This window comes from Gossypium arboreum, chromosome 6 (assembly GCF_025698485.1).
Source record: "Gossypium arboreum isolate Shixiya-1 chromosome 6, ASM2569848v2, whole genome shotgun sequence".
NCBI classification, from domain to species: domain Eukaryota; kingdom Viridiplantae; phylum Streptophyta; class Magnoliopsida; order Malvales; family Malvaceae; genus Gossypium; species Gossypium arboreum.
In genome coordinates, this window is record NC_069075.1 from 262,811 (window position 1) to 288,401 (window position 25,591).

The 25,591-nt window shown below is 32.4% G+C and overlaps 5 protein-coding genes and 1 long non-coding RNA gene across 6 annotated transcripts; 3 read left to right on the forward strand and 3 right to left on the reverse strand.

Moving 5' to 3' along the window:
• Positions 1 to 3,224: 3,224 nt before the first annotated feature.
• Positions 3,225 to 5,843, forward strand: LOC108480851 (uncharacterized). The gene is made up of 3 exons (XM_017783972.2): positions 3,225 to 3,531; positions 5,164 to 5,385; positions 5,500 to 5,843. Exons 1-3 carry the CDS (start codon positions 3,343 to 3,345, stop codon positions 5,707 to 5,709), a joined length of 621 nt encoding a protein of 206 aa, XP_017639461.1. The 5' UTR covers positions 3,225 to 3,342; the 3' UTR covers positions 5,710 to 5,843.
• Positions 5,844 to 7,080: 1,237 nt separating this feature from the next.
• On the forward strand, positions 7,081 to 11,126 carry LOC108480123 (uncharacterized). Its single transcript, XM_017783005.2, has 10 exons — positions 7,081 to 7,280; positions 7,912 to 8,255; positions 8,365 to 8,609; positions 8,970 to 9,054; positions 9,161 to 9,346; positions 9,435 to 9,602; positions 9,703 to 9,921; positions 10,200 to 10,368; positions 10,490 to 10,664; positions 10,746 to 11,126. Exons 2-10 carry the CDS (start codon positions 7,947 to 7,949, stop codon positions 10,837 to 10,839), a joined length of 1,650 nt encoding a protein of 549 aa, XP_017638494.1. The 5' UTR covers positions 7,081 to 7,280; positions 7,912 to 7,946; the 3' UTR covers positions 10,840 to 11,126.
• On the reverse strand, positions 10,938 to 11,669 carry LOC108480124 (uncharacterized). The gene is made up of 2 exons (XR_001870558.2): positions 11,452 to 11,669; positions 10,938 to 11,341 (listed from the first exon to the last, which is right to left on the reverse strand). It is a non-coding gene; the product is annotated as an uncharacterized LOC108480124 (long non-coding RNA).
• Positions 11,670 to 13,686: 2,017 nt separating this feature from the next.
• LOC108483096 (uncharacterized) lies at positions 13,687 to 14,336 on the forward strand. Its single transcript, XM_017786304.2, has one exon. It carries the CDS (start codon positions 13,879 to 13,881, stop codon positions 14,197 to 14,199), a length of 321 nt encoding a protein of 106 aa, XP_017641793.1. The 5' UTR covers positions 13,687 to 13,878; the 3' UTR covers positions 14,200 to 14,336.
• A 200-nt stretch (positions 14,337 to 14,536) lies between these two features.
• On the reverse strand, positions 14,537 to 15,659 carry LOC108483094 (BAG family molecular chaperone regulator 5, mitochondrial). Its single transcript, XM_017786303.2, has one exon. It carries the CDS (start codon positions 15,293 to 15,295, stop codon positions 14,651 to 14,653), a length of 645 nt encoding a protein of 214 aa, XP_017641792.1. The 5' UTR covers positions 15,296 to 15,659; the 3' UTR covers positions 14,537 to 14,650.
• Positions 15,660 to 15,754: 95 nt separating this feature from the next.
• LOC108483093 (fumarylacetoacetase) lies at positions 15,755 to 21,059 on the reverse strand. The gene is made up of 14 exons (XM_017786302.2): positions 20,671 to 21,059; positions 20,494 to 20,572; positions 19,770 to 19,828; positions 19,567 to 19,691; positions 19,395 to 19,469; positions 18,763 to 18,838; positions 18,571 to 18,670; positions 18,419 to 18,478; positions 18,116 to 18,186; positions 17,952 to 18,014; positions 17,330 to 17,394; positions 17,005 to 17,101; positions 16,380 to 16,505; positions 15,755 to 16,115 (listed from the first exon to the last, which is right to left on the reverse strand). Exons 1-14 carry the CDS (start codon positions 20,872 to 20,874, stop codon positions 16,053 to 16,055), a joined length of 1,263 nt encoding a protein of 420 aa, XP_017641791.1. The 5' UTR covers positions 20,875 to 21,059; the 3' UTR covers positions 15,755 to 16,052.
• Between the last annotated feature and the right edge of the window lie 4,532 nt (positions 21,060 to 25,591).

Genomic DNA, 25,591 nt, shown 5'->3' on the forward strand with positions numbered 1-25,591 from the left:
ATTACATTCAAAGTTATTGAAACTATTAATAAGTTTATATTTTGGTCACTTAACTTTAAAATGTTAATAAATAGTTATTAAATTATTCGAATGTTTTCATTTAAGTCTTAAATTGTTAAGTATTTTTTAAAAGTTTAGCTGACAAGCTTCGAGCCACGATTCAATGACCGATATAGTACCTATCGACAAGTGGAAGAATATACTTTAGATTCAAGTTAATCTGATGGTTGGTGTTAGAGATCAGAGAATTAATATATTTGAATTTTGGTTCATAGATTCGTAACGTTAAAAGTTGTTTCATGAAAAAAAAAACTAAATTGTAAAAGAGAAGGGGAAATTTGCCCTTTTGATTGGAGAAGGCCATATAACGATAATTTTAATAATCTAGTGATGTAAATGAGAAATTTTAAATAAATTAATAGATATTTTGTAACTTTTTGAAGTTAAATGACTAAAATATAAAGTTTTAAATAGTTCATTTAAATGTACAAAGTGATTCTAGTATTTGCACATTTTGAATTTAATTTCTTGATTTTTTAATAATTAAACTTAAATCGACAAATAACTAAAATGATTTTCATAAAATTGAAATAATAATATTCTAAAATAAATTTTTACTCATATGGGTAATTGAAAACTAGGCGAAAGCTATATGATTGAGTCTTAATTCGATTAATATGAATATTATTGTCAATATAGGAGGACCTGGGTTCGAGTGCGTTGAAGCACATTATTTCCTATTTATGAGTTAAATAAGGGCTATGAGTAGTTTTAGATATAGTGAAAAAAATAGCAAGTATGAACAAAACTTATAGCGACATTGTTCAAAAAAATGTACGTAATTTTTAAATTAAATTTGTCATTATGGGTGAAAAAATATCTTCTACACACTATTTTATTATTTTAAAATTTAAATCATATGTAAAAATAGTGAGACATTATTTTATTGCATAAAACACAAATATAGAGTCAACTCATAATACCAATCCATATTTTATTATTAGTATAGATGAAATAGTTAATTTCTCGAATTATGACTCGAATTTTAAATTGGTTTGTAAAAATTAAAACATTCTAGTTGAGTTTTCATAATATCAGTATCGTGTCAACGACATTCTTCCTTCGATCTCACCATTAGCTTGATCATTAAATTACAACTCAAATTTGGTATAGAGCATATATAAAATACGAGTCAAGTTGTAAACACATATGTATTTATAGCATGAATATATCAGATTTGAGTTGTTAAGGAAAAAAAACAGTAAGTCTTCTTAAATTTTAATGGTACAATTTTTTACTTTAACATATCAGACTAAAGCTATCTATACGATAGTTATACTCGTGTTTACAATTACATTTTAAAAATGTTACATAAGATAGTTATCAATTGGCCTTAATTTACTATAATTAAATATATAATTGATACGGTATTAATACTTTAAAATTAAATTATAATATTTTTAAGTTGAATAATCAATTTTTTTATAGTTAACTCTAAATTATAATATCACAAGATCAAGACATATATATGAATATTTTAAAATTTAACTAAATAAATTAAATATATAGTTTTTTTTAATTGGTTAAATAGATTTTTTTTAAAGATTTAGGGAAATAAGTCTATTTTAGAGAGAGTGCGTGAAAGTTCGTTTAGTTGAATGCACTTTCCTGACATGTCAATAGAAAAATTTGTCCAATTGAACGCACTTTTACACACTCTCCCCAAAAACAATCTATTTTTTAAAAATTTAAAAAAAATCGACCTATTTTATCAATTAAATTTTTTTTCCAGCATATTCGACTAATTTAACCTTAAAATTTATTATATATTATATAGAATTATTAATGAATTATACAATTCATATTATTTATAAATAGAAAAATACAAATATATTAAATTTATTTGAGAGAAAGGTTGTTGTTGGGGTAGAATTGTACTTATACAAAGGTGCTTCCTTCCTTTTTATGTTTCCCTCGCTTTAAAATGAGGTGGAATGACAAGACTGACCTTCATGTATGTTGTGTCTGTAAGAGCAAAGGCCAAGGTGGAGTAAGGGGTAGGAATGTAACTTCGAGTAGCGTTGCAGGTAGGTGTCTAATTTTTGAAATTAAAGGGATAAAAAAGGTTAAGAGAAAAGGATAAACATGAAAAATCATTTTTAAAAATATTTTTTAATTTAATTAAGTGTCTTGTCCTTAGGGACAGAACAGGCTTGAAATTCCAGATACCTTTTTTCTATATTATCATTATTATTAAATTAGATTTTTATCCGAACCATTAAATATTGGTTAAATTGTAATGAAAGTCATTAAATTATTAGTAATTTTATGTTTTGGTCATTTAACTTTAAAAGATTACAAAATAATCTTTGAATTATTCAAAATTTTCATATAAATTATTGGAATACTAAAATCATTATTGTATGATATTTTCTATTCCCATTGCTTATATATAATAAAACAATATATAGATTTTTGTACTATAATATAGAAAAATTAAATGATGGTAATAATTGAATCTAAATTGAAAAATAAAATAATAACTAAGTTCTTAAAAATAAAAAAAGATAATATATTTTTAGTTTTTAAACTTGACAACTAGGTTTATTTTGGTAATTATGCCTTTTTTGTGTTCACTTCGGCACTCAAACTTAATAATTAGGTCTATTTTTATCCTTAAACTTGAAAATTATAAAAGTTCGATTATGTGACACTTTGAGATTATGTCAAATCATTACTTGAAGATTTAAAATTTTATATAAATTTTTAGGTGAACAGGTTAAACTACTGATTCCTGATTCAACTAGTTTGATTGGTTTAAAAGTCAAACCAACAATAATTAAATAAATAATTAAAAATTCATAAATATATAAAAAGTTATTAAACTTGCTAAACTTGTTTAATTGTCGATTTTTGTCTTGGTTTTCAATTTTTACTAATTTCAAGTAGTTTTCGAGTCAATCAGTTCAACCTAATTGTTCGAACCGTTATATCAATCAATTCTCGATCATATTCTAGTAACACCGGTCACATTATTAAAATATTGACAAAATCTAAGTCTGGGGACCAAAATGAATTTAATTTTCAAATTTAAGGACCAAAGTAGACCAAAAAATTTCAGGTACCAAAGTGCAACTAATTGCGAAGTTTAAGGCTAAAATTTATATATAAAGATTAAATTTTAAATGTTGAGAGTATATAGACTTAGCCCAAAATTCCCTTGCATGGGGCCTAAAGAAAGTTGCACAAATTGGGCTTTCAATAACCGGGAAATGGCCTAAGGTCCCTAACTCTTATCACAGGTGGAGGCGCGCATCATCATCAGCGGGACATGCGAAAACCATGGCGCAAGTTCTAAACCTAAACTCTCTCGGTTCATCTTCATTGTTTATGACCCGACCCGAATCATCTGGTTTCCTGTCTATCAACGCTTCCCGCACTCAACATGTTGGCCGAAACTGGAGCTCTTTGGTGCTCAGGCTCAAATGCAACGGCAGATTTTCTTGCCTTTTCTCAGATAACCGCAGAGAGGTAGCTACCACCACAATTCAACACATTTATCCCTTTGTTTCTATATTTGATTCTGGATGTTTACATGTTTTGGCTGCAAAATGAATAATGATTTTGGTTTACGGCTTTAGGCTGGTTGGAACTTGGAAGTTTATCCTGTTTGTAGCTGATAGTTAATGAATTTGTTGTATACATTTATCCTATTTGTTGTAATTTGAATTTTTTGTACGTTTATCCTATTTGTTTTTCAGTAGTTTATGTAATTACTTGATGAGTTCTATGGTTCAGATGGCTTCGAAGTATGATTCTTTTCGTGTTTTGTTGAGTGGAGGTTGATTCCTTCGGGGGAAAACTATGTGAAGTGTCATCCATTTGGAGTCAAACGACCTCTCAACAGCTCGGTATTGTCCCCAGGCTGGGTCGGGACATTGCGGAGGGCCCAAGGGCCTGAAGAGGCTGTTGGGGCGTCGGTTCACAGAGTAGGAGTGTCTTGCTAGGTTGTACTGTACGTGGTTGGGAGACGAAACCCCAGTCCGAATTGCAAACAATATTGACCTGTTGAGGGGCACATTTGTTTTCAACTGACGACACTGCACTGACTTTTCCGGAGGGAGTCAGCCTCCCCGCAACATGTTTTTTTCTTTTTTTGGCCAGACTCCCTGCAACATGTTTAATGATGCGTTTTCCCAAATAGACTTATCTTTGCCACCACAATTCTATACATTTATCCCTTTTTTTCCCCTTTGTTTCTATATTTATTTTGGATTACTACATGTTTTGGCTGCAAAATGAATAAATATTTTGGTTTAGGCAGTTTGGAACATGGAAATCTAACTTGTTTTGTAGCTGATGGTAAATTTTTTGTACGCATTTATCCTATTTGCTTTTTCAGTAGTTTATGTAATGTGAATTTGTTGTCCGTTTATCCTATTTGTTTTTCAGTAAATGTAATTACTTGATGAATTCTATTGTTCAAATGGCTTCAAAGTATGGTTTTTTTTCATGTTTTGTTGAGTGGAGTTCAACTCCTTCTGGAAAGTCTGTGAAGTGTGGAGCCAAACAACCCCTCAACAGGTCAGTATTGTTCCCGGTCTGGGTTGGGGTTTTGTCCCCCGACTTTGCAAAGAGCTTGAGTGTCTGAAGAGGCTGCTTGGGGTGTGGGTTCACAGAGCAGGAGCGTCTCGCTAGGTTGGACCGTGCGTGGCTGGGAGATAAAACCCTGGTCCGATCTGGGGACAATATTGACTCATTGATGGGCCCGTTGGTTCCAGACGGACAACACTTTACAGACTTCTCTGGAAGGACTCGGCCTCCCCTCAACATGTTTAATGATGCATATTTCCCAAATGGACTCATCTTTGCCATTCATTTTGGTACTATCCAACCGAAAACTATAGAAGTAGACATTTCAGAAAGATTGAAGGAGATAGAGAGAAAGGGGAGGAGGAGTAGGCAGTAGAATTTAGAAAAATTGTTTCGTGACTATCGTGCAAGTTGTTGCTCTGTTATATAGCAACTCGCATAACTTCTTAGTAGACTGGACCAAGACCCAACAACTTGGCCTGTAACAACCATAATCGTGCTGGACACTTGATTGTATAATTGGACTGCGATTTGTTCCATATTATAACAAGTTTTCCTGTGTGGTTGCAGGAACAAGCTAGAAAAGCATTAGAAAGTGCACTTGGTGGAAAGAAAACTGAATTCGAGAAGTGGAGCAAAGAAATTAAAAGAAGAGAGGAAGCAGGTGGTGGGGATAATGCTGGTGGCGGAGGTTGGTTTGGATGGGGTGGAAGATTTGGTTGGTCCAATGGCGATCATTTTTGGCAAGAAGCTCAACAAGCAAGCCTAGCTATTCTTGGTATTATTGTCATGGTACGATGTTTACTTTTCCTTTTTGAAATGTTTATTTATATATCATCATTCCTAGAGACGCTGCTACTGGGTTTTGCTCCGGCACATAATGTTGTTCTTTGTTTCATTTGCTAGTATCTCGTAATTGCAAAGGGGGAACTATTGCTGGCTGTCATATTCAATCCATTGCTTTATGCTTTGCGAGGAACCAGAGATGGATTCTCCTATGTAACATCGAAAATCCTAGGAAATGGTCCTGTTGATTCTAGCAATATGGTAAACAATGAAGCATATGTTCAAGTTTCTGCTAAAGAGAGTGTTTTGAGAAAATGGGGAAGTAATTGAAATTATATTGCAGGTTTCGACATAACCTTTTTTTTGTTCTTTATGTTAACATGTGTGGTCGATGATTATTGCATTTGACTCGTAGTATTCTGAAATACCTTTGTGAAAGTTAATGAATGAGATGTTAGTTAAAATTTACATGTTTCTTCTCTTTACAACATTCATGGTATGGAAAATAAATTCGTTCGTTCTTTCGACATATTTACATAAACTAGAACATAACGACAAGACTTGTTTCAGTTGTGCAAGACAATGCTGAAATTTAGCACTATTTTACTTTTGATTCTCTTTGACCGTTGTATCTATTTACTCCAGCATAGCTAACGTGATTGTTTCTGAACATGCTGTAAATCTTGCTTTAATCGATATTTTTCAGTGTCTGCTTAATTGTCACAGACTTGTTTATGGTTTCGGCCTTCCCTCGGTTGCTTATGGAACATATGTGGGATGTAGGGCCATGCTAGTTATTTCACCATAATTAAGCTTTGATTTCATTGTTAGACTTCGGATTAATGCCTCATGATTGAGGCTTATTACTGTCATGGCCTGCTTGCCATGGACTACCGGTAGGCCGCAGATGTTATTGTTTTCTCTGCTAACTAGAATTTTAGCTAAGGGGAAGCATGGAGTTATACTATTGGTAGAAACTTGAAATGGAATGAATGATGGGTTCAACAGGAGGAAGACAATATTGCACCAGAAAGAGAAAAAAGGGTTAAATTTTGCTATTAGTTGTTGTACTTTAATTTGATCAATTTTAATCCTTATATTTTTCGTCAGTTTGTTATGAAAAAAAAAAATCAACTTCTTCTCGTAATTTTTAATGGAATGAAAATAATTAACATTAATTATCATATCTTATGAGGCAATAATTTTTTTATATTAAAATTATGTTTTCATAGAAGTATAAAATCTAGTTTTTATTGAGTAAATTAGACTCAATGTTACTAAATTATTAATAAGTTTAATTACAAAATGATCACTAAATTTTTTTAAAATTTTTATTTAAATTATTGGGCTGTTAAAATGATTGTTGTATAGTATTCTTTTGTTCATATTGCCTATATTTATAGAAAGTTTTTCCTACCATTCTCTTTCACGAATATGGGGATGAAAAGTCAAATAGTTTTTTTTCTTCGATCTTCAGCATTAATTGTCAAATTGACTTAGATTCAAATAATTTGAAACTCATTAGTTGAATTTAAAAAAAAAATTAACAGCAAAGTAACTTAAATAAAAACTTTCAAATAGTTCATGAAAACTTTTTAATATTTCAGTAAAATTAAATGAAGCTTAGGGATTACTTTGTGACTTTTTGAAGTTGAGTGGTCAAAATATAAATTTACTAATAGTTTAATGAATTTGGTTGTAATTTACCTTTTTTTTATTTGATTGCAAAAACGAAACTTTTTTCAATTGTGAAATTGTGCTGGCTCTTACCTCTCCAGTCACTGTGTTTGTGTTCTCAATATATCGACGGCCTGCTGCAGTGAATAATTATCTTGAGCTTTTGCCTCTACCTAGAGACTCATCTATCAGCTTCGCCATTAATTTTCATTTTCTTTTTGGTGGTAAGCTTTTCTTTCTTTCTTTTTTTTTTCTATAAGTTCTGTTAATCTGTAATTATTATTATTATTATTTGCTAAAATATCTTGATAATTCTTGTCGAATCTCGTTATACATCTCTTCCTTTTATCGTTTCTTGATTTAAATCGTATAATTAATTCACGAATTAAAAAAAAAAAGCATCTCCAAGTTTCGTTATTTTGCTACTATAGATTTTTGCTACTCGAGAAGAACCCTAGATTATTGGCTATGAATTTTTAGAAGAACAGTTTTATGTTCTTTTTTCATTTATTTTAGGTAAGTAAATGCAACAGACGATCCTAATGCTTGGTATGGAAGTTTGAATCTGGAAATTTGTATTTTTATTTTATTTGCTATGTAAATTGTGAGGATGAAATGCATACATTATGCATAATTAAGTAAAATTCACAAATTAAGCCATTTCAATTCACTAGTAATTAGTTATATAAGAAATCCATCTTTTGAATTTGAAAATAATCATGAATATATTACATTTACATTTGTTTTATTACACAATTTATAGTATTTTTAAATTCAAATGCATGTTTCGAAATCTGAATTCCTTAACGCAACCTAATGGAATTTAAATTTTTTTGATGAAATGGGTTTTATTAGCTGAAACTGAAAGAATGAAGTAGAGGGAAACAAAGATGAGAAGAAGCAGGAAAGATGGTGATAGTGTAGATGAGGAACGAGACTCAAGACGGCGGAGGATTGTGGATTCTCCTTCTTCACCTGCTGAAGAACCGCTTGTGCCTTACAATGATGATGAAGATGATGAAAGGAGGGTATTGGATCACAGTGGTGGGGCAGAAGAAGTTGGCCGAAGGGTTGAAACTGAAGAAGAAGATGATGATGATGCCGATGATCCATATGGGAGAGGATCAATTTTAGACAAATCAAATCGCCAGGTTGAAGTACGAAGAGACTGCCCTTACCTTGATACTGTTAACCGCCAGGTAAATGACTTTAAATGTTGATATTTGAGTGGGTATTGAAATTGTCAATTACTTGGTTTTATTTTTCTTTTAAGATCTTTTAAAATGATTATTCTGTTCTGTTCTATAGGTGCTAGATTTTGATTTTGAGAGGTTTTGTTCGGTCTCTTTGTCAAATTTGAATGTGTATGCATGTCTGGTATGTGGGAAGTATTACCAAGGAAGAGGGAAGAAGTCCCATGCTTATACTCATAGTCTCGAAGCAGGACATCATGTCTATATCAATCTTCGAACCGAGAAGGTGTATTGTCTCCCTGATGGATATGAAATTAATGACCCGTCATTAGATGATATACGATATGTTCTAAACCCAAGGTTTGCTCATATCTCATTGCTTTTACTTGCTTCTCCCCTTTTTCCCTTTATTCTTATCCTCCCTTCAGTTTACTTTGTCCCTGCATATGCATGCATATGTGCAACTGTATCATATCATTCTCTGAACATCTAGCTTGGGTGAAGTTTGTGCCGTAATTTACTATGGGTTATCTAGCTTGCACGAGGTTCATGTTTTCTTTAGAGCTTTTAGCTAGCAACTTGAAAGGATTTTTTAGCTACATTACTCTTTGGTGGTTGATATTTGCATAGGTTTCCTTTCAATTTTAAAGTTTCCTTTGGTGATAAGAGGTCTTTTACTTTTGAGGACTTACAGTTTTTTCTTGGGCTCCATATTTGCAGGTTTTCCAGAGAACAAGTTGAACAACTTGACAAGAACAAGCAATGGTCTAGAGCACTTGACGGTTCAGATTACCTTCCAGGAATGGTAATCATCTTTGTTCTCAAAGTCAAGGGCACATATTTAAGTAAGTCTTTAATTTTTTTTCCTTCTTTTGTATTGATATGATCTCATTATTTGTGCATATCTTCAGGTGGGATTGAATAATATTCAAAAAACTGATTTTGTCAATGTCACCATTCAATCTTTAATGAGAGTTACTCCCTTGAGGAACTTTTTCCTCATCCCTGAAAATTACCAGCACTGTAGATCTCAGCTTGTTCATCGATTTGGGGAGCTCACACGAAAGATTTGGCATGCTCGAAACTTTAAAGGACAGGTTGAATCATACTTATAATCATATTGTTGCATGATTATTGTTTTGAAACACATTGATTCATGGTATTTCAAATTACTTGTGTAAACAGGTGAGCCCTCACGAGTTTCTACAAGCCGTTATGAAAGCCAGTAAAAAACGGTTTCGAATAGGTGTCCAGTCTGAGCCGGTAGAGTTTATGTCATGGCTTCTTAATACACTGCATGCAGATCTTAGAACTTCAAAGAAAAGTAGCAGCATCATCCATAAGTGCTTTCAGGTTCTAATTAGAACCTTACTGTCATTCTTTTGTGTTTTTATATCTTGTTTTAAGTTAGTTTATTGTCATTACTGCTTATTTTACACTCCGGTATTATTAGGGGGAACTGGAGGTTGTAAAAGAGACGCAGAACAAAGCTATTAGTGAGAAAAAAGAAGGTGGTGGGGAACACAATGGAGCTCTGAAGATTATGGATGGTGCAACTGAGAATAATAACATTGGTACCGAAACTTACAGAATGCCATTTCTGATGCTTGGATTGGATTTACCAGAACCACCTCTTTTCAAAGATGTGATGGAGAAAAATATAATACCTCAGGTATTTTATATAAACTCCTTTTTTTGGGTTCATGCATGGAATCTTTTAAGTTTAGATGACAATGAATTAGGGGGGAGCAATGAATGGCAAGGGAAGTTATGGATGCCTTTGATATCGATAATGGTCTTTAAGTATTTTGTGTTTGTTCTGTTGATCAGACAGAATGAAGGAAAATGCTGTTGTGAAATAAACTTGGAGTGGAAAACCAACTAGGGAATTTATGATTTCTGATTGCTTTTAGTGTATCGAGGTTAATTTTATTTCTGAATTTTCTTTAGGTTCCTTTGTTCAATATATTGAAGAAGTTTGATGGTGAGACTGTAACGACGACTGTTCGTCCTCCAGCGAGGATGAGATACCGTGTCATCAGATTGCCACAGTACTTGATAGTTCACATGCGCCGCTTTACTAAGAATAATTTCTTCAGAGAAAAGAATCCAACATTGGGTTAGTTTTATCATTTATGTTATTGGATATTTGTTTTATCGATCTCCGGAATGTGATCACTACATCTCACAAGACCTACTGCAGTTCTTGTCACTTTATATGGAATATTTCTCTTTTGCAGTTAACTTTCCTGTGAAAAACCTAGAGTTGAAGGACTACATTCCTCTGCCAGCACCGACCAAAGAGAATGAAAAGTTGCGGTCCAAGTATGATCTGATTGCTAATATCGTTCATGATGGTAAGCCTGATGAGGGGTTCTACAGGGTCTTCGTACAGCGGAAATCAGAAGAACTATGGTAATTTTCTAAATAATTAGCATTTATGTGAGTGAAACGCTACAAAATAATGAATAATACATCTGAATTTATGTACTGCAGGTATGAAATGCAGGATCTGCATGTTTCTGAAACACTTCCTCAGATGGTTGCATTGTCTGAAGCTTACATGCAGATATACGAACAGCAACAGTAGTTTACAAAATTCTATCAACTGATACTATTGGCATGCGGTTACTTGCTGTTGGTTCTTCAAGGTTAGTTCTTGCAAATTTTTGATGCGGTTTAGGTGAAGACAGAAAAAAAAAAAAAGCTTATAAAGTGTCTGATTTGCTGTTATGAAGCTGGTTGTCTATCTTCAACAATTTAATTCTTAGTATTAATTTTTGCTATTCTGAAGATTCATGCTTATAAAGTACTACGAACATAAAACTAAATACAATACAATAACCTTTTAAAGGATTACATTTTAACCAGTTCAAACCTGAATTTTAACCTCTTATTCGTTTTATTTCTTTCTATTTTTAGATTACCACTTTTGTGCATATATAGATCTTGAAGGGCCAGGTATAATTGTGTGTGTGTGTTTGTGTGCTTTTATTTGCTTCATCACTCTAAGCCATTAGCCATCGGTGGTCGGACTGTCAGGCCTCCGCTGGTCATATAGTGGTTCGGACCGTCTGCCCAAGGATAAGAACCTGTTGCCATCCAGTGGCAAATCAACTATTGGCTCTTTCCGACTAAATTAGTTTAGCCATTAACAATAACAAATGTAAAAAAGGGATTGTTTGGAGTAGCTAGATCTGACCTGTTTGATGGAGAGTCCGTGTTGCAAAAAACTGTGTTTGAGGAGCCTCTGCTTTCCTAGAAGTATCCCATAATTCTCTTGATCTTCCATTAAAAGGGAAAGTTAAAGCAATAACAACACAAAAAACCCATACCAATACACATCTCTTTAAGCCCATTTTTGCTTTATTTGTTAGGGAAACACTCAAAAGGTAGAGTCCTTTATATAGTCATCAGCAGCAGCAGAAGTTGGGTAAAAGTACCATGGAGGCTCTTATATTAGTAGCCGGATGGTATTTTGTCCTCTCTACTAAAAAAAAATGGATAAAGTAATCCTTATACGTTAGATTAAAGAGCAAATTAATTCTCTTGTTAAAAATTTTACTGTTAAAATTAAACATTGTATGTCAAAATGAGGTACACGTGGTGTGAATTGTATGGTTATTCTGTCAGACAAGGTAATTTTTAACCTTTAGAAATGAATGGAATTTTTAATAGAAAAGACTAGTTTGTTTTTTAATCTATTGTACAAGGATTAATTTACTCATTTTTCGAATGAAGGGGATAAATTGTACTTCTAAAACATGGATATCTAGTATTTTTACCGAAGAAGCTGCCATTGATTTGTGCCAAAATATCTATGATTTGACTTCTTTGGTTCCTTAGCTGTATTTTCTACCCATTGATGGACATCTTTGGTTTATCGAGACCGCAATGCAATTAACCAATCACAATGGCATTTAGTATATACATTTTGTAAGTTTACAATGAATGTATATACAAGGTTTGAAAATACTTCGACCCAATTGTATGAAAACAGAAACTGAAAATGTTCCCCCACCTTATTTGACAAGTTACATGGAATGGAAACTTTCTTTGTTTGAACCCAAAATTTGGGACGGTTTGAATTTTAGTAGAGGTGAGTTTGTCTGGTTATATTTTAATTTTTCATTTTTTGATGTTTTATATTGATTTTATTTTATAATTTTTCGGACATTTATTTATAAATTAATTGAATTGTATTTGTAAACTTAAAAAACGTAGTGAAAGGGGGTTTGGATAAGGTTTAAGTATGGTATTAATATATTTAATGCTTATTCAAGCTCAGCCTGGCTCGAAATGTGGTCGTAAAATTTTACTCAAACTTGTCCATATTTGTACAAGATTAACTCAAACTCATTTTAGGTTCGTCTATATTATTTTTAAATTTTTAAAATATATTATATTATTTTAATATTTAATAAATTTATATATTTTTATTTATTGAATTTTTATATAATCTTTTTAACATTATTTTAATGTTTTCACTAGAATAGTATTTTATATTTAGTATAAGATTATTTTTAAATGTGTTTTAAATTATATAATATATATAAAAGTAACATAATGTCAAGTATTATAAACTTAAAAACCGATTAGGTTTGAGCATTAAATGTTTAAGCCTGAGCTTAATCCATATTTTAAATGGGTTTAACTTTTCAGCTTAAAATATTTCAAATTTTAGACGGGCCTTTGAGTCTGGACGGATAACTCGATTCATGAATATATCTTAAATGGGCAAAAAGATTTGATCTACTCTAGAACTCAATTTTATATTTGTAATTTTTGTAAAATCTGCATAAGTCACAAATTTAGTTTAAAATCAAAATTTATTTATTTTCTGCCTTAAATTCGAGTTTTATTATTCGAATTTGAATATGTATTGATTAAATTATTTATTAGATATTCAAATTGATAAATGTTTAATCTAAATTAAGTTTAATTTGATCCAAACAAGTTGAATTTAAAATGACTTAAATTCAAATATAAAACGAGTTAAATTTAAAGAGGTTATAATTGAAGTGATCTAAACTTATAACGATTTGATTTAAAATTTTATGCTCAAAACAATCAAAATCTAAAACAACTCAAAAATTTATCTAATCGAAATTGATTAAAAATTACATATAATATAAATAAAAACTATTCAAACCCGAAATTGATTAAGTGTGTTATGCGTTTAATTTATTTTTTATTTTACATTATATAATATCTAATTTTATTGACATTACAATTTTTATACTTAACAATAGAAAACCCGTCGACCATTTAAATTTACCCTTAACCTTAAACATGAAATTATTTATTATTTACACTAATGAACTGCAAAATCCATCAAATTGTTTTATTAAAAGATAAGAGTTGAACCTCGAGAAAGAAAAAATGATAATGAGCTCGTTGTGCAAACCAAGACATGGCTGCAAGAACATTTAATGACTTCATTGAATGAAAGCATGCAGGGCAAGGCGGCAAGCAAACCCCCCATCCCAATCCATCCTAAAAATAAAACACACTTTGTAATTCTATGTACCACAAGATTTTCATCAAACGGCTGTTAAAGCCATTGCTGCAAATATATGCTCTCTATAAGAACACCTGGAAATAGGCAAAGAGACAGATAAAGGGAAGAATGAAGATGAAGAAGTTGCATAATTTAGCTTTGGGTATGGCGGTTCTGGTGATATTATTGTCGTGGATGGCTTTTCCAGCTCTAGCTTGTTCCTATAATGGCGGCGGTAATAATAATAAAGGGTGTAAAGACTGCCTTTCCGAGCAAATGAAATACGGTTGTCCACGGTGTGTGCCGCTTCTACGGTGCATGGCACGGTGCTTGTGGGGCGGAAGTTCCAGGTCTAAATGTATGAAGCGGTGTGATTGCGACGGTGGGAAGCCGACACTTTCCGATTGTAAGAAATGCATGTCACGGTGCAAATGTAGTTGTCTTGCTTGAATCCACTCTTTTCATGCAAAACTACGTTTGTATTTGTTGTTTTTATTTCTATTCTAAACTCTTCTTTTTTTGCTTTCAACTGTTGTCTTGCTTCAAGCTTAATTAATATTGGAATCGAAATTACATCACATTTGGTACATTTTAATCTATCTCTGTTCTTCTTTACGAATTCAAGTAGCCGTTGATATCTACGTTGTCCTCATCTTAAGAGGATATGGATACGATTATATTAAAACGTATTATTGTACTATTTAAATAGTTTTAAATATCATAAATCTGTAAAATTAAATACTTATTTTTTTCAATCTTTTATTGTAAAATTAAGTGACATTGGTAGTTTATAGAACTTTTATTTATAGAGTATAATTTTACAGAAAAGCTTAGAGTGAAATACATATTTTATACAATACAATAGAGAAGTAGAAAAAAAACGAAGTAAATAGAATTTGATTCACTCCCGTAGAAACCTCTGTAAGCATCTAAACCCTAAATACTCGGCGCAAAACCTCTCCATTTCCGCCCCACCTCTCTCTTTACACACTTCCTCCTCCATCATTTCCACCACTTCATCCCAATCCTTCATCGTAAATATCCCACGCGGCTGTCCACACCACCACTCTCCGTCGTCCTCCATTTTCGTTTCCGATATCCCATCTACTATCTCTTGCAACCCCACGATCCTACGGCTCACTTTCCTCCTCCCTTCCCTTACCGTCGGATTCAAACCTGGCACCGAATCCAATTTCAGTAAAAGACCCATCAACGTTTCGTTTATCCTCAGCTTCTCTTTTTCATCGTTCCTGATAGCGTCCACTGTTTCTTGCCGTTGGATCAAGTGTTGCAGATGGTCGGCGGAGGAATTCACGTCTGAGATCTGTTTGTACAGGTCGCGGATGACATGGGCTCGGTAAACTGATTGGATCTTGGTTGCGGCTGCGACGGAGGCGGCGTCGGGGAGGTGGACGGTGATTGGGACTGGGGTTTCGACTGGGATTTCTTTGGGTTGTTGAGGTGAGTTTGAGTGGTCGCTGTTGAAAGTGAAGACTAGTGTGGAGGTTGAAGACGATGAGTAGCTGAATTGGGGAGAGGATTTCATGGTTTTTCTTTTGGGGGGAGATTATTAATAATTTTGATGGGGAGTAAGCGACGGTGAAGATTGTCGGCAACGAGTTTATAAATTGTGGGGGACTGTTGAGTTAAATTTACCCTCTCTTGTTTTATGGCTTTGAATGGTTTCAGCGCCTAATATGCAAATGGGTGGCGTTAGTAAACAGCACCGCCTTTTTTTTTAACTAAGGGACCCTCCTTACTCTGCTTTTTTCACGATTGGACCCTGCTTTGTATTTATTTTAGTGGAATTATGGTTTTGGTCCATTTTTATGTTTAAATTTGAAAGTTGATCCTTTTATTTTAATTTGATGTAATTTGTCTTTAATTTTAATAATGATATTGGTATATTTATATCGGTTACATTTGGATTATTATATTGGGTTTCAATCATCAGATTGATATTTAACGAAACAAGTATAGCTTAATGAATATTTGATACGTGCTCTAGTAAAAAAGATAGATCGAGTTTATTTATTTGAAACAAAAACGTTCGTATAGCCTAATGAATACTTGACACATGTTATGGTACAAACATATGTCAGTCGAAAGTGATTATTATTACACATTGGACAATTCCAGGTTTCAACAGACATTGAGGGTTTTACAAACAACAAAACATTCTAAACAATAGGTGTACAACACGAAAGACCACCAATTCAGTTCTGAGAATTTCTACTGAAGACCAACAATGGCAACAGCAAACTACTCGGCTCTTTTTTTTATCTCTGAAAACAACAGTGCCCTCAATCTCGTGGCGGAACAACCTTACCGGTGCAGGTTCCAAAACCGACGTTGTAACCATCACCCTGTTTCATGCCATTTCAACTCAAATGTCATTACTTTTCATTTCAGGGTTGAGTTCAGGTTGGACAAATTCAGGTTATCTTTTTATGATTAAACGAATTGATTCGGTTTTTCAAGTTCGGATCAGAATTGACAGGTCTAGGTATGAAGGTATAATATTCTAAAATTCCTTCAAATATAGACTCAGCCTATCAAGTAATTGCATATGATGGGTGATACACGAGTTACTAGAATATATTTGCAACTAGTGAAGCTGAGAGAAGTACCTTGCAGCAGCCAGTGAAGATTACTTCATCCCCATCTTCTAAGAACTTTCGGGTTGTCCCGTTTAACAACAATGATTTCTGTCCATTCCATGTTAGTTCCAGCAAACACCCAAGAGAATCTGGCTCCTGCTCGAAACACAGAGGCTGAACTTTGAGCAAACGTTGCCACATAATTTACAGTTATTGTTCGAAATATTGAAGATTTGAAAATAGATGCAGCAATGACCCATTGACTATCATAATGTAACTCACATATGTCAATACTGAATTCATACAATTAGTAGCATAGCCATTCCCACTGCGATGAAAAACCAACTAAAAATGCCGAAATTTTAATCAATGTGTTTCTTGAACTTCTTTCTTTGCTTTAATATTAGTCACCTATATATCGTTAAAAGTATTGGCTTAAATGAGTGTCTAAGGTAAGCACATATGATATCTTGGCTGTCATGTTCAGTACGGATCAAAGGTACACTGAATACAAGAGGCAAATGGACAAAGAGTAGTGGATGAAGTTGGACAAATATCTAATGCATATACGATTACATGATTACTCAGTATGTGGATTGGCATATATATACAACGGAAAAAGTAAAGAAACGTGAAGAGTAGGTAAGAAACATACAGGCCCACTAATGGTCCCAGTTCCAAGCAGATCACCAGGCCTCAGGTTGCAACCGTTGATTGTATGGTGTGCTAGCTGTTGAGTCAATGTCCAATATCTGTTACAAAGGTTATACAAATTTCAGTAAATGATTCTTTTTGGCCAAGTATTCAGTACACTTTTGAAAATGAGCAAATTAGCATATGTTAAAAAAAGTATAGATAGATATGCAACGTCTTCAGTTCAAGCAATATCGATTTTCTTCGGTTCATTAAGGGAAAAATACGACTCTCATCCGGAGGCACTTTCAAATTAATAAGAGCACTAGTGACTTCGAACTCCTTACAGGTTCTTGAGATTACTTCTTGTAACCACACTTGAATCCTTTTGTCCAGAAGGTTTAATTTGAACCTAGAAGCAAGAAAAGGTTGCCACAAGAATTTTATAAAATTTAAGCATTTGTAATTCGGTAAAAGTACATGGAAGCTCTTATACTAGGAGTTGGATTGCATTTTGCTCCCTTCACTTAAAAATTGGAAAATTAGTGATTGTATATTAGATCAAAGAGCAAACTGGTTCTTCCGTTAAAAATTTCATCCATTTCTACAAATAAAAACTAGTCCTTGTATGCCAACATGAGGTACACGTGGCACGCCACATGTAACTATTTGGTTATTCCATTAGCCAAGCGGACTTTTAACAGTAGAAATGGATGAAACATTTAACAGAAGGACCGGTTTGCTTTTTTATCTAAGGTGCAATAACTAATTTGCCCTTTTTTTGATGAAATGGAGCAAAATTCAATCTGACTCCTAGTATAGGGGCATCCATGGTACTTTCACTTTGTAATTCAAGAACAAGAAACTAGGGAAAAGAAGTGTGTTAGAGTATAATATGGAAGAATAAGATGAATAGTGAAGTATTGAAAGTCAAATGGGATATATATCTGTTAAGCTGCTAGATGCTACCTCCAATGCAATATCATAATTTTTGGATATCTTCTCAGCCAAATATGGCAGTGGAGGGGGATCCTGCAATGATAATAGGCCTCTTCAGCTAGTTGTATTAAGAATAGTGGCCATTAAAGAGAATAGGGGAAAAAAAGCTCAAATTGCTTTAAGATTTAAGATACCTGCTTAGGAGCATCACATGCGAAAGGCTGTAGAGCATCTAGGGTCACAATCCAAGGTGATATTGTAGTACCTAAAAGATGAAAGAGGGGGGGAATGTAAATTCCAACTATAACAACCTATGGAGAATCAAAGTCATCCTATGTTACTTAAGGCTAAAGTGTGAGTGTCGGATATGAGTATGTGTCTAACACGAGTATGTTGAACTGTTTCTATGTTTCTCCGTGTATTTGGAGGGCCTTTTAGGGTCCCTATTCCTACATCCACATATATGTCAGACACGGGTGACATACACTAGTACTTACCAAAACTCTTTCCAAGAAAGGGTCCAAGAGGAACATATTCCCATGCCTGAATATCTCGAGCTGCCAAAACCGAGTTTCTTTTAAATAAGCTATTGAAATTTTGTTGGAAAGAAATGAGGATGATGAAGTGAAGCAACTAAACATAATCATACCGCTCCAATCGTTCATCAAGACAACACCAAAGATATGATCTGCAGCCTCATTAACATCTATAGTTTTTCCTAATTCATTTCCTGGACCAACTATAGTAGCCTGCCAGATTGGTAAGAGACCATATAAGAGAATAACTCATGGTGAGGGTGCAATAAGAGAATAACATGATGACAATAAAATGAAAGGCTGACCATTTCAAGTTCAAAATCTAGCTTCAATGAAGGACCAAAATATGGTGTAGAGTTACCAGTTGGATGCCCTTGACCCCTAGAACAATGAACTAAGGCCATTAGAACAGCTATGCTAGTATCTCAATCACTAATTAAAAGAAATGAGTCTGAACATTTTGACTGAAATTATATATGAAGTTCCATATACTTGCAAAAAGTTTTAGCTTAAAATATAAGGAATAAGTCGTAAAAGTACCATGGAGGCTCCTGTATTAAGAATCAGATTACATTTTGCCCCCTTTACTAAAAAAATGGGCAAATTAGTCCTTGTACATTAGATAAAAGAGCAAATTAGTCCTTTTGTTAAAAATTTCATCCATTTTTGCTGTTAAAATTTGACTTGACTGATAGAATAACCAGTCAATTACACGTGGCATGCCACGTATACCTCATTTAGACGTACATGGATTAGTTTTTAACACTAGAAATGGATGGAATTTTTAACAAGAGGACTAGTTTGCTCTTTGCTCTTTGCTCTAACGTATAGGGACTAATTTGCTTATTTTTTAGTAGAGGGGACAAAATGCAATCTGATTTCTAGTACAATGGCCTACATGATACTTTAACCGGAATAAGTCATATGAACTTCTAACCTTGGTCTAATAATATCAGTTCCAGAGATGACTACTGAAGATGCTCGTCCATGATATGCAATAGGAAGACGGAACCTGGATAGGGTAGAATAGCCATGCTTATGAGTTTCGAAAATAAGGAAAATAAGCCATCACTCTTTCATTTGTTAAAACTTTCAAAAGTAAGATTTACCAGTTAGGTGAAATGGGGTTTTTAGGTCCAATAAATATGGTTCCACAGTTCTTAGCATGATGCATTGATGAAAAGAAGTCTGTGTAATCTCCAATTTCCATAGGAAGAACCATTTCCACTTCGCTCTAAAGATTTCACAACAAAATCGTAAAACAGAACAACTTCACACTGATAACATACTGAAACACACTAGATATTCTTACCATTGGCACCAGTGCTTTCTGCCTCAACTCCATATTATCACGCAAAGCTGGTTCTGTAGCTGCACAGATCCATAAAAATGGTCAAAATTTCCCCCTTCCAAATATCAAAAATGAATCTTAATCTTCATTTCAACCGAAAACTACATTAAGCTAAAAACCATACTATTGCAACTTCAATAATACTTGGTACTAATAACGTTCATGCTCTCAGCAAAATCGAGTATCTTACTCGGACTCGGGTATGAGTATTGAATACAGATATATGAGTGTCTTATTCATGCTATCAGCAAAATCAAGTATCATATTCAGACTCAGTACGAGTATTGAATACAGGTATGAGCATCTTATTCATTCTATCAGCAAAATCATCTTATTCAGACTCGGGTATGAGTATTGAATACTTGGTAATAATATTATTCATGTTATCAGCAAAACCGAAGTAACTTATTCTGTCTCAGGCATGAGCATTAGATACAAGTATGTGCAGGGGCTGGCAGGGGCCTTGCCCCAAATGAAAATTTTCTGTTCAGCCCCTTTAGAAGTAATAAAGTTACAAGTTAATCCATGGTAAAATCTCACTTTGCCCCCCCCCCCAAAAAAAATATGAAAAAAAAATCTGTTTAGTCCCTTAAAAAATGATAGAAATATAAATTAATATTTCGTACCCATGTTTGAATATAAGTTCAACATAAAGAATCCGAGTAATACAATCATGAAGACATACATGACAATAGCTTTTGAAGAGTATCACGTGCTTCTTTCCAAGCAGGTCGTCCCATAGCTAAAAATTTGTTCAAAGTAGGCTGGCACAAAAACCAATCAATTGCAATCAATTAATTTAAGCTTTATAAAACTCCCAGCTTAAGAATTCTTAAGAAACTAAGAGACAGAAATGGAAAACCTGAAGGAAGCAATCGGAACCGGCGAGTAAAGGGCTGTTGAACAGACCGGATTTAGCGATCTCGGAGAGGTCCAAAACGTAGTCACCAATTGCGACGCCGAGACGGGGGAGTGTAGTAGAATGGGTTTTGAATGCTCCGTAAGGAAGGTTTTGGATGGGGAAATGGGAGTCGGGATGGACATGGATGAAGGATTTCAAAGCCATTTTCGCACAGAAATGGGGGGCTAAGGTGAAGGGTGAAGCAAGCTGTGGTGGAGTGAGTAGAGAGGTGACAGTGAGTTAGTTTCAATGAATGTGGGTATTTATAATGGACCTCACATGTGAGGTAGTTGCCGATGCCATCATCATTTTCAACGAAGGAGGAGGACAAGCACAACGCTACCAACTTTTCAATTCAGTCTTTTTACTTCACTGTAAATTTTGTAATTCTTTGGTAGGTAGAATATTTGGTAAATTACACTAGTAGTCCCCCAATTATTAATAATTTTTTTGTCACCTAATTATTCAATTTTATCTTTTTTGTCACCAAGCTAACTATTAGAACTTTTAAATTGACATAATTATAGTTTTAACCCTCAATATTTATACATTTTTTCAATTTAGTCTTGATTCTAAAAAATCAAATCTTCAATATTTATACATTGTGTAACTTGTTCTCTTTTGTAGTTATGCTTTTCTTTATGACCTTTTATCAAAAAGCTAAAAAATTAAATTTATCAACTAAATTTGATTAAAATATACAAAAATAGAAATATTGAAAAATCCAATATAATAAATTTTATCTTTTCTAATTCTTTTAAGATTAACCCTCGATGTCATAAAGAAAAGCAAAACTACAAAGAGAGAGACCAAACGCACAATGTATAAATATTGAGGGTTAAATTTTTTAGAATCAGATTAAATTGACATAATTTATAAATATTAACGGTTAAAACAACTATTATATCAATTTTAAAAACTATCTAGTTGCTGATAAAAGACAAAATTAAATAGTTGAGTGACTATTTTGTAATTTGTCATAATTAGATGACAAAAATAAATTTACTAAAAGTTAGATAACTACTAATATAATTTACCCAAAATATTTACTGCTTAAAACACCTAACAACATATCAATTTTGAAATTCCATTTATTAGATCAACCAAATAATAATAAGAAAGACATTATTTTACGCAACTTGCTCTTCAATGTTTACAAGGACTAAATTAAATATTAATTTGTTGATTAAGCACATGATATTAAAAGTTTATCTTTCCATCTAACAAATTGGGTAGCCATTGAGAAATTCGTGTTGGCCTAATGGTTAGGGTGTTTACGGCTCCAGATATGACCTAAGTTTAAGTCGTGCTAGTCGTATTGCTATTAAAGTTTTGTCATCTTCTTATAATTCACCAAAAAAAAAATTCTGTAGCCATAAGGTTTTATGGATAACATTTTTAAAAACAAGTTGGTGTATTATTCAGGGATAATATAATTTTTTACCCTTAAATTTGAAAATTAGGTTCGTTTTAATATTTATATTTGTTTTTAGTTCGTTTTGGTACCTGGACTTGATACTAGACCCATTTTGGTTCCTAAACTTGGATTTCGTCAAAATTTGATGATGTGACCAATGTTCTTAAAACAAGCCTGGATTGGTTGGTTGGATCAATTAAATTGAAAATTGTTTGGTATATTGGCTCGAACAAAAGAGTTGAACTAATTGAATCGGAAACTACTCAAAACTGATTTTAAAAAATAAGACAGAAACCGATAGTTGAACCGGTTTAATAAATTTTTTTATTTTTAAAATTTCCATGAATTTTAATTAATTACTTAATTATTGTTTGTCTAGCAGTTGAATCAATCAAACTGAGTAAATTGTGAACCATTGATCTTTTTCTTTTTCCTGAACTAAATTTAACTCTCAACCTTTAAAAAAGAATCAACTTGCTTTTTTTTAATAAAAATATTTTTTTAACGAAGTTGGTATGACAAATTGCATGACAGTCCACATATACTTAATGCTGGCACAACGCTATTTATTTTATATGTCATGTCAATAAATAAATTAAAATTTGTAAAAATAAAACATTCAAAATTCAAAAAACTTATAAAAAATCCATAAAATTCCCCCAAAAAAAAAGAGAGAGCATAGAGTACCTATGGATTACCATGCAAACTAACATTTTAATTAGTATTTTGTTAAAAAAATAATTTGACTATTTTTGAAAAGTTGATGATTAAATCTATTTTTTTTATAAAAGTTACGTGTCAAATTTAGCTCAAAACAACAATAAGGGTCAAATTAAAAATATGTAAGTATTGAGAGCTAAATTAAATTCCTCAAACATTCATAGATAATATATTATAATAGATTAAAAGTGCCATAAAGGTCCCTATATTATAGAGACTGGATCAAATTAGTCTATCTATTATTAAATGAATTAATTTAGTGCTTATACTATTAAAAATAATTAAATAAGTCAAAAATTTAAAATATTGTAGGCATTAGATCAAATTAGTCCTCTATTCAATTCCAAACAAAAGAAACATAATTTTTAAAAAAATTAACTATATTAAACAATAAATGTTTAGTCTATTCCTATTTGACCTTAATTATTAGAGTACACGAGGACTAAATTGATCCATTTAATAATAGATGTACTAATTTGATGCAATCCTTATAATACAGGGATCTCTTAGTAATTTCACCTATTTATAGATTTCATGATACAATACGACGTTAGATATAGAAGGATATTCTCCATCACTCTCTCAAAGTACGTACACTCAAATATCACCACCGGCCGGCGAGTAAAACACCATAATATCAGCCTCTTCCGGTAACCTAAAACTCACTTTCTTTTTCGATTTCCCACTTTGACTTCTACCAAAAGAAGAACAACCCGAAACATCAACCGAAGAAGACAGATCAACGGAGAAACCATCGTGATCGTTAACCCTTGGTTCAATTTCCATTGAAGAAGAAGACGGATGAACCCTTTTATTAAACTGTTTAAAAACATAAAGCTCGCCTCCATTAAAATAATCCTTCAAAGGTCCACCAGGAGAAGCTAATAACCAGTCTTCTAAAGTCAACAACTTTCTCGCTTTTGTAACCCTTTCCTCGGCCAGTGATTGCGACGGCCTTTTAAAGCCATTGTAGTTCTTCGTCGACTTTCTTGTTTTCAAGCATTGGGGCTTTATGGCTTCAATAATGGATGGCTTTTGAGTGCTTGAACCGATCACTAATGTCTTGGATTCTGGCTTTGGGTTTGAGTGTTTGCCTACTTTAGCTCCCATTGGTGGCAATGGCTAATATAAGAAGGATTATCAGCAACGTTGGGAGAGGTTGGATTAGTGCTTTTTGAGGGTTTATATAAGGATAAAATTGAGGATTGTCATGACGGTGAAGTCTAGGGTTATGTTGTCAATAACAACAAAGAGAGCTTAGGTGGCATCTACGATAATATATGCATGGGAAAAATGGTCAAACTATAAAAAAAATTATGAAAAACAGATTCTCAGCTCGATTGACATGGGTATTATTGTTATTGCAAAAGAACGTGAGTTTGAGTACGTTGAAACGTATTATTCTCCTATTTATGGGTTAAAAGGGGCAATAGATAGTTCTAAGCATTATGTCAAAAAGAGTCGAAATGATGATTGTTAAAAAAATTTATGATAAAATAAACAAGTAAAAATAGGTCGGAATTAACATATGTATTTTTCTAAGAGCTAAAATAAAAATTCGTCATTGTATCGACTTATATCTTTTAATTTTAAATGATTAAATTAAATTCTTATCATTTTGAGAGGGTAAAGTGTAATTTAACCATCTGTACTAATCTATAATTTTATAAAATATAAAGAGGTCAATATGATATTTTTCCATTTTAGGAGGAGCTAGTGTCACCCTTGTGTTTGTGTATTGTTTAGATTTTTTATAAAATATATTTTTAAAAAAAATGAAACATCCTCATAGTAATTTTTATTATTTATAAAAGAAACAAAATTTTGATAAATTTCCAACTGAATTGAGATTCTATTGATACTCTATTGATGCGTGACACCGACTTGTCAAACATTTAAATAATAGTATTAGAATATACTAAATCGAATTCATGATATACGTGAAAAATTATGTAATAAATATATTTATTAAAAGCTTATATAGACATAAATCAAGTTTTGGATGAAATTGTAAAATAAAAAGTTTTAAAACTTATTTTATGATAGGTTTAGATTTGGTAATTAATGTGCAAAATTTTTATTGATTTTATAGAAATACATCTTTGAAAAAAATACTTTCTATAAAAAGGCATTTTATTTGTTACTCAGTTCAATTGACGCCGGATTAATATATATAATATTTTTTTAAAATAAGATATATAATATAAATAGATGTAAATAATAGTAGGGGTGAGTAAAACTCGATTCGATTCGAAAAAATCAAATTTTGAGTTAATCGAATTGAATTGTTTGAGTTTTTCTAATTATTCGAGTCAACTCGAATAAGTAATTCGAGTTTCAAGTTTGAATCGAGTTGAATTTTACAATTCGAATAACAAATTGGTGTTAATATCCATTTGGTCATTGTTAAGTTTTAAAAATGAGCAAATTGGTCTCTCTTTCAACAAAAATTTTCAAAAATTCAAAATAAATTTTAATTTTCAAAATATTTATAAAAATTCCAAAATTATATTTAAAAAAATAAAAATTTTTAAGATAATAATTTTAGCAAGTTAATTAATTATTCAAGTTTATCAAAATAATAAATTTTTATTATTATTTTGCTTTGAAAAAGTTTTCAAATATATTTGGTTTCAAATTTATATATGGTTACATGGAATTAGTTATACTATAACAAGATTTTAATTTGATATGTTTAAGTTTTTAATTAAACTCGAACAATTTTACTCGATTCGATTTAGCTCG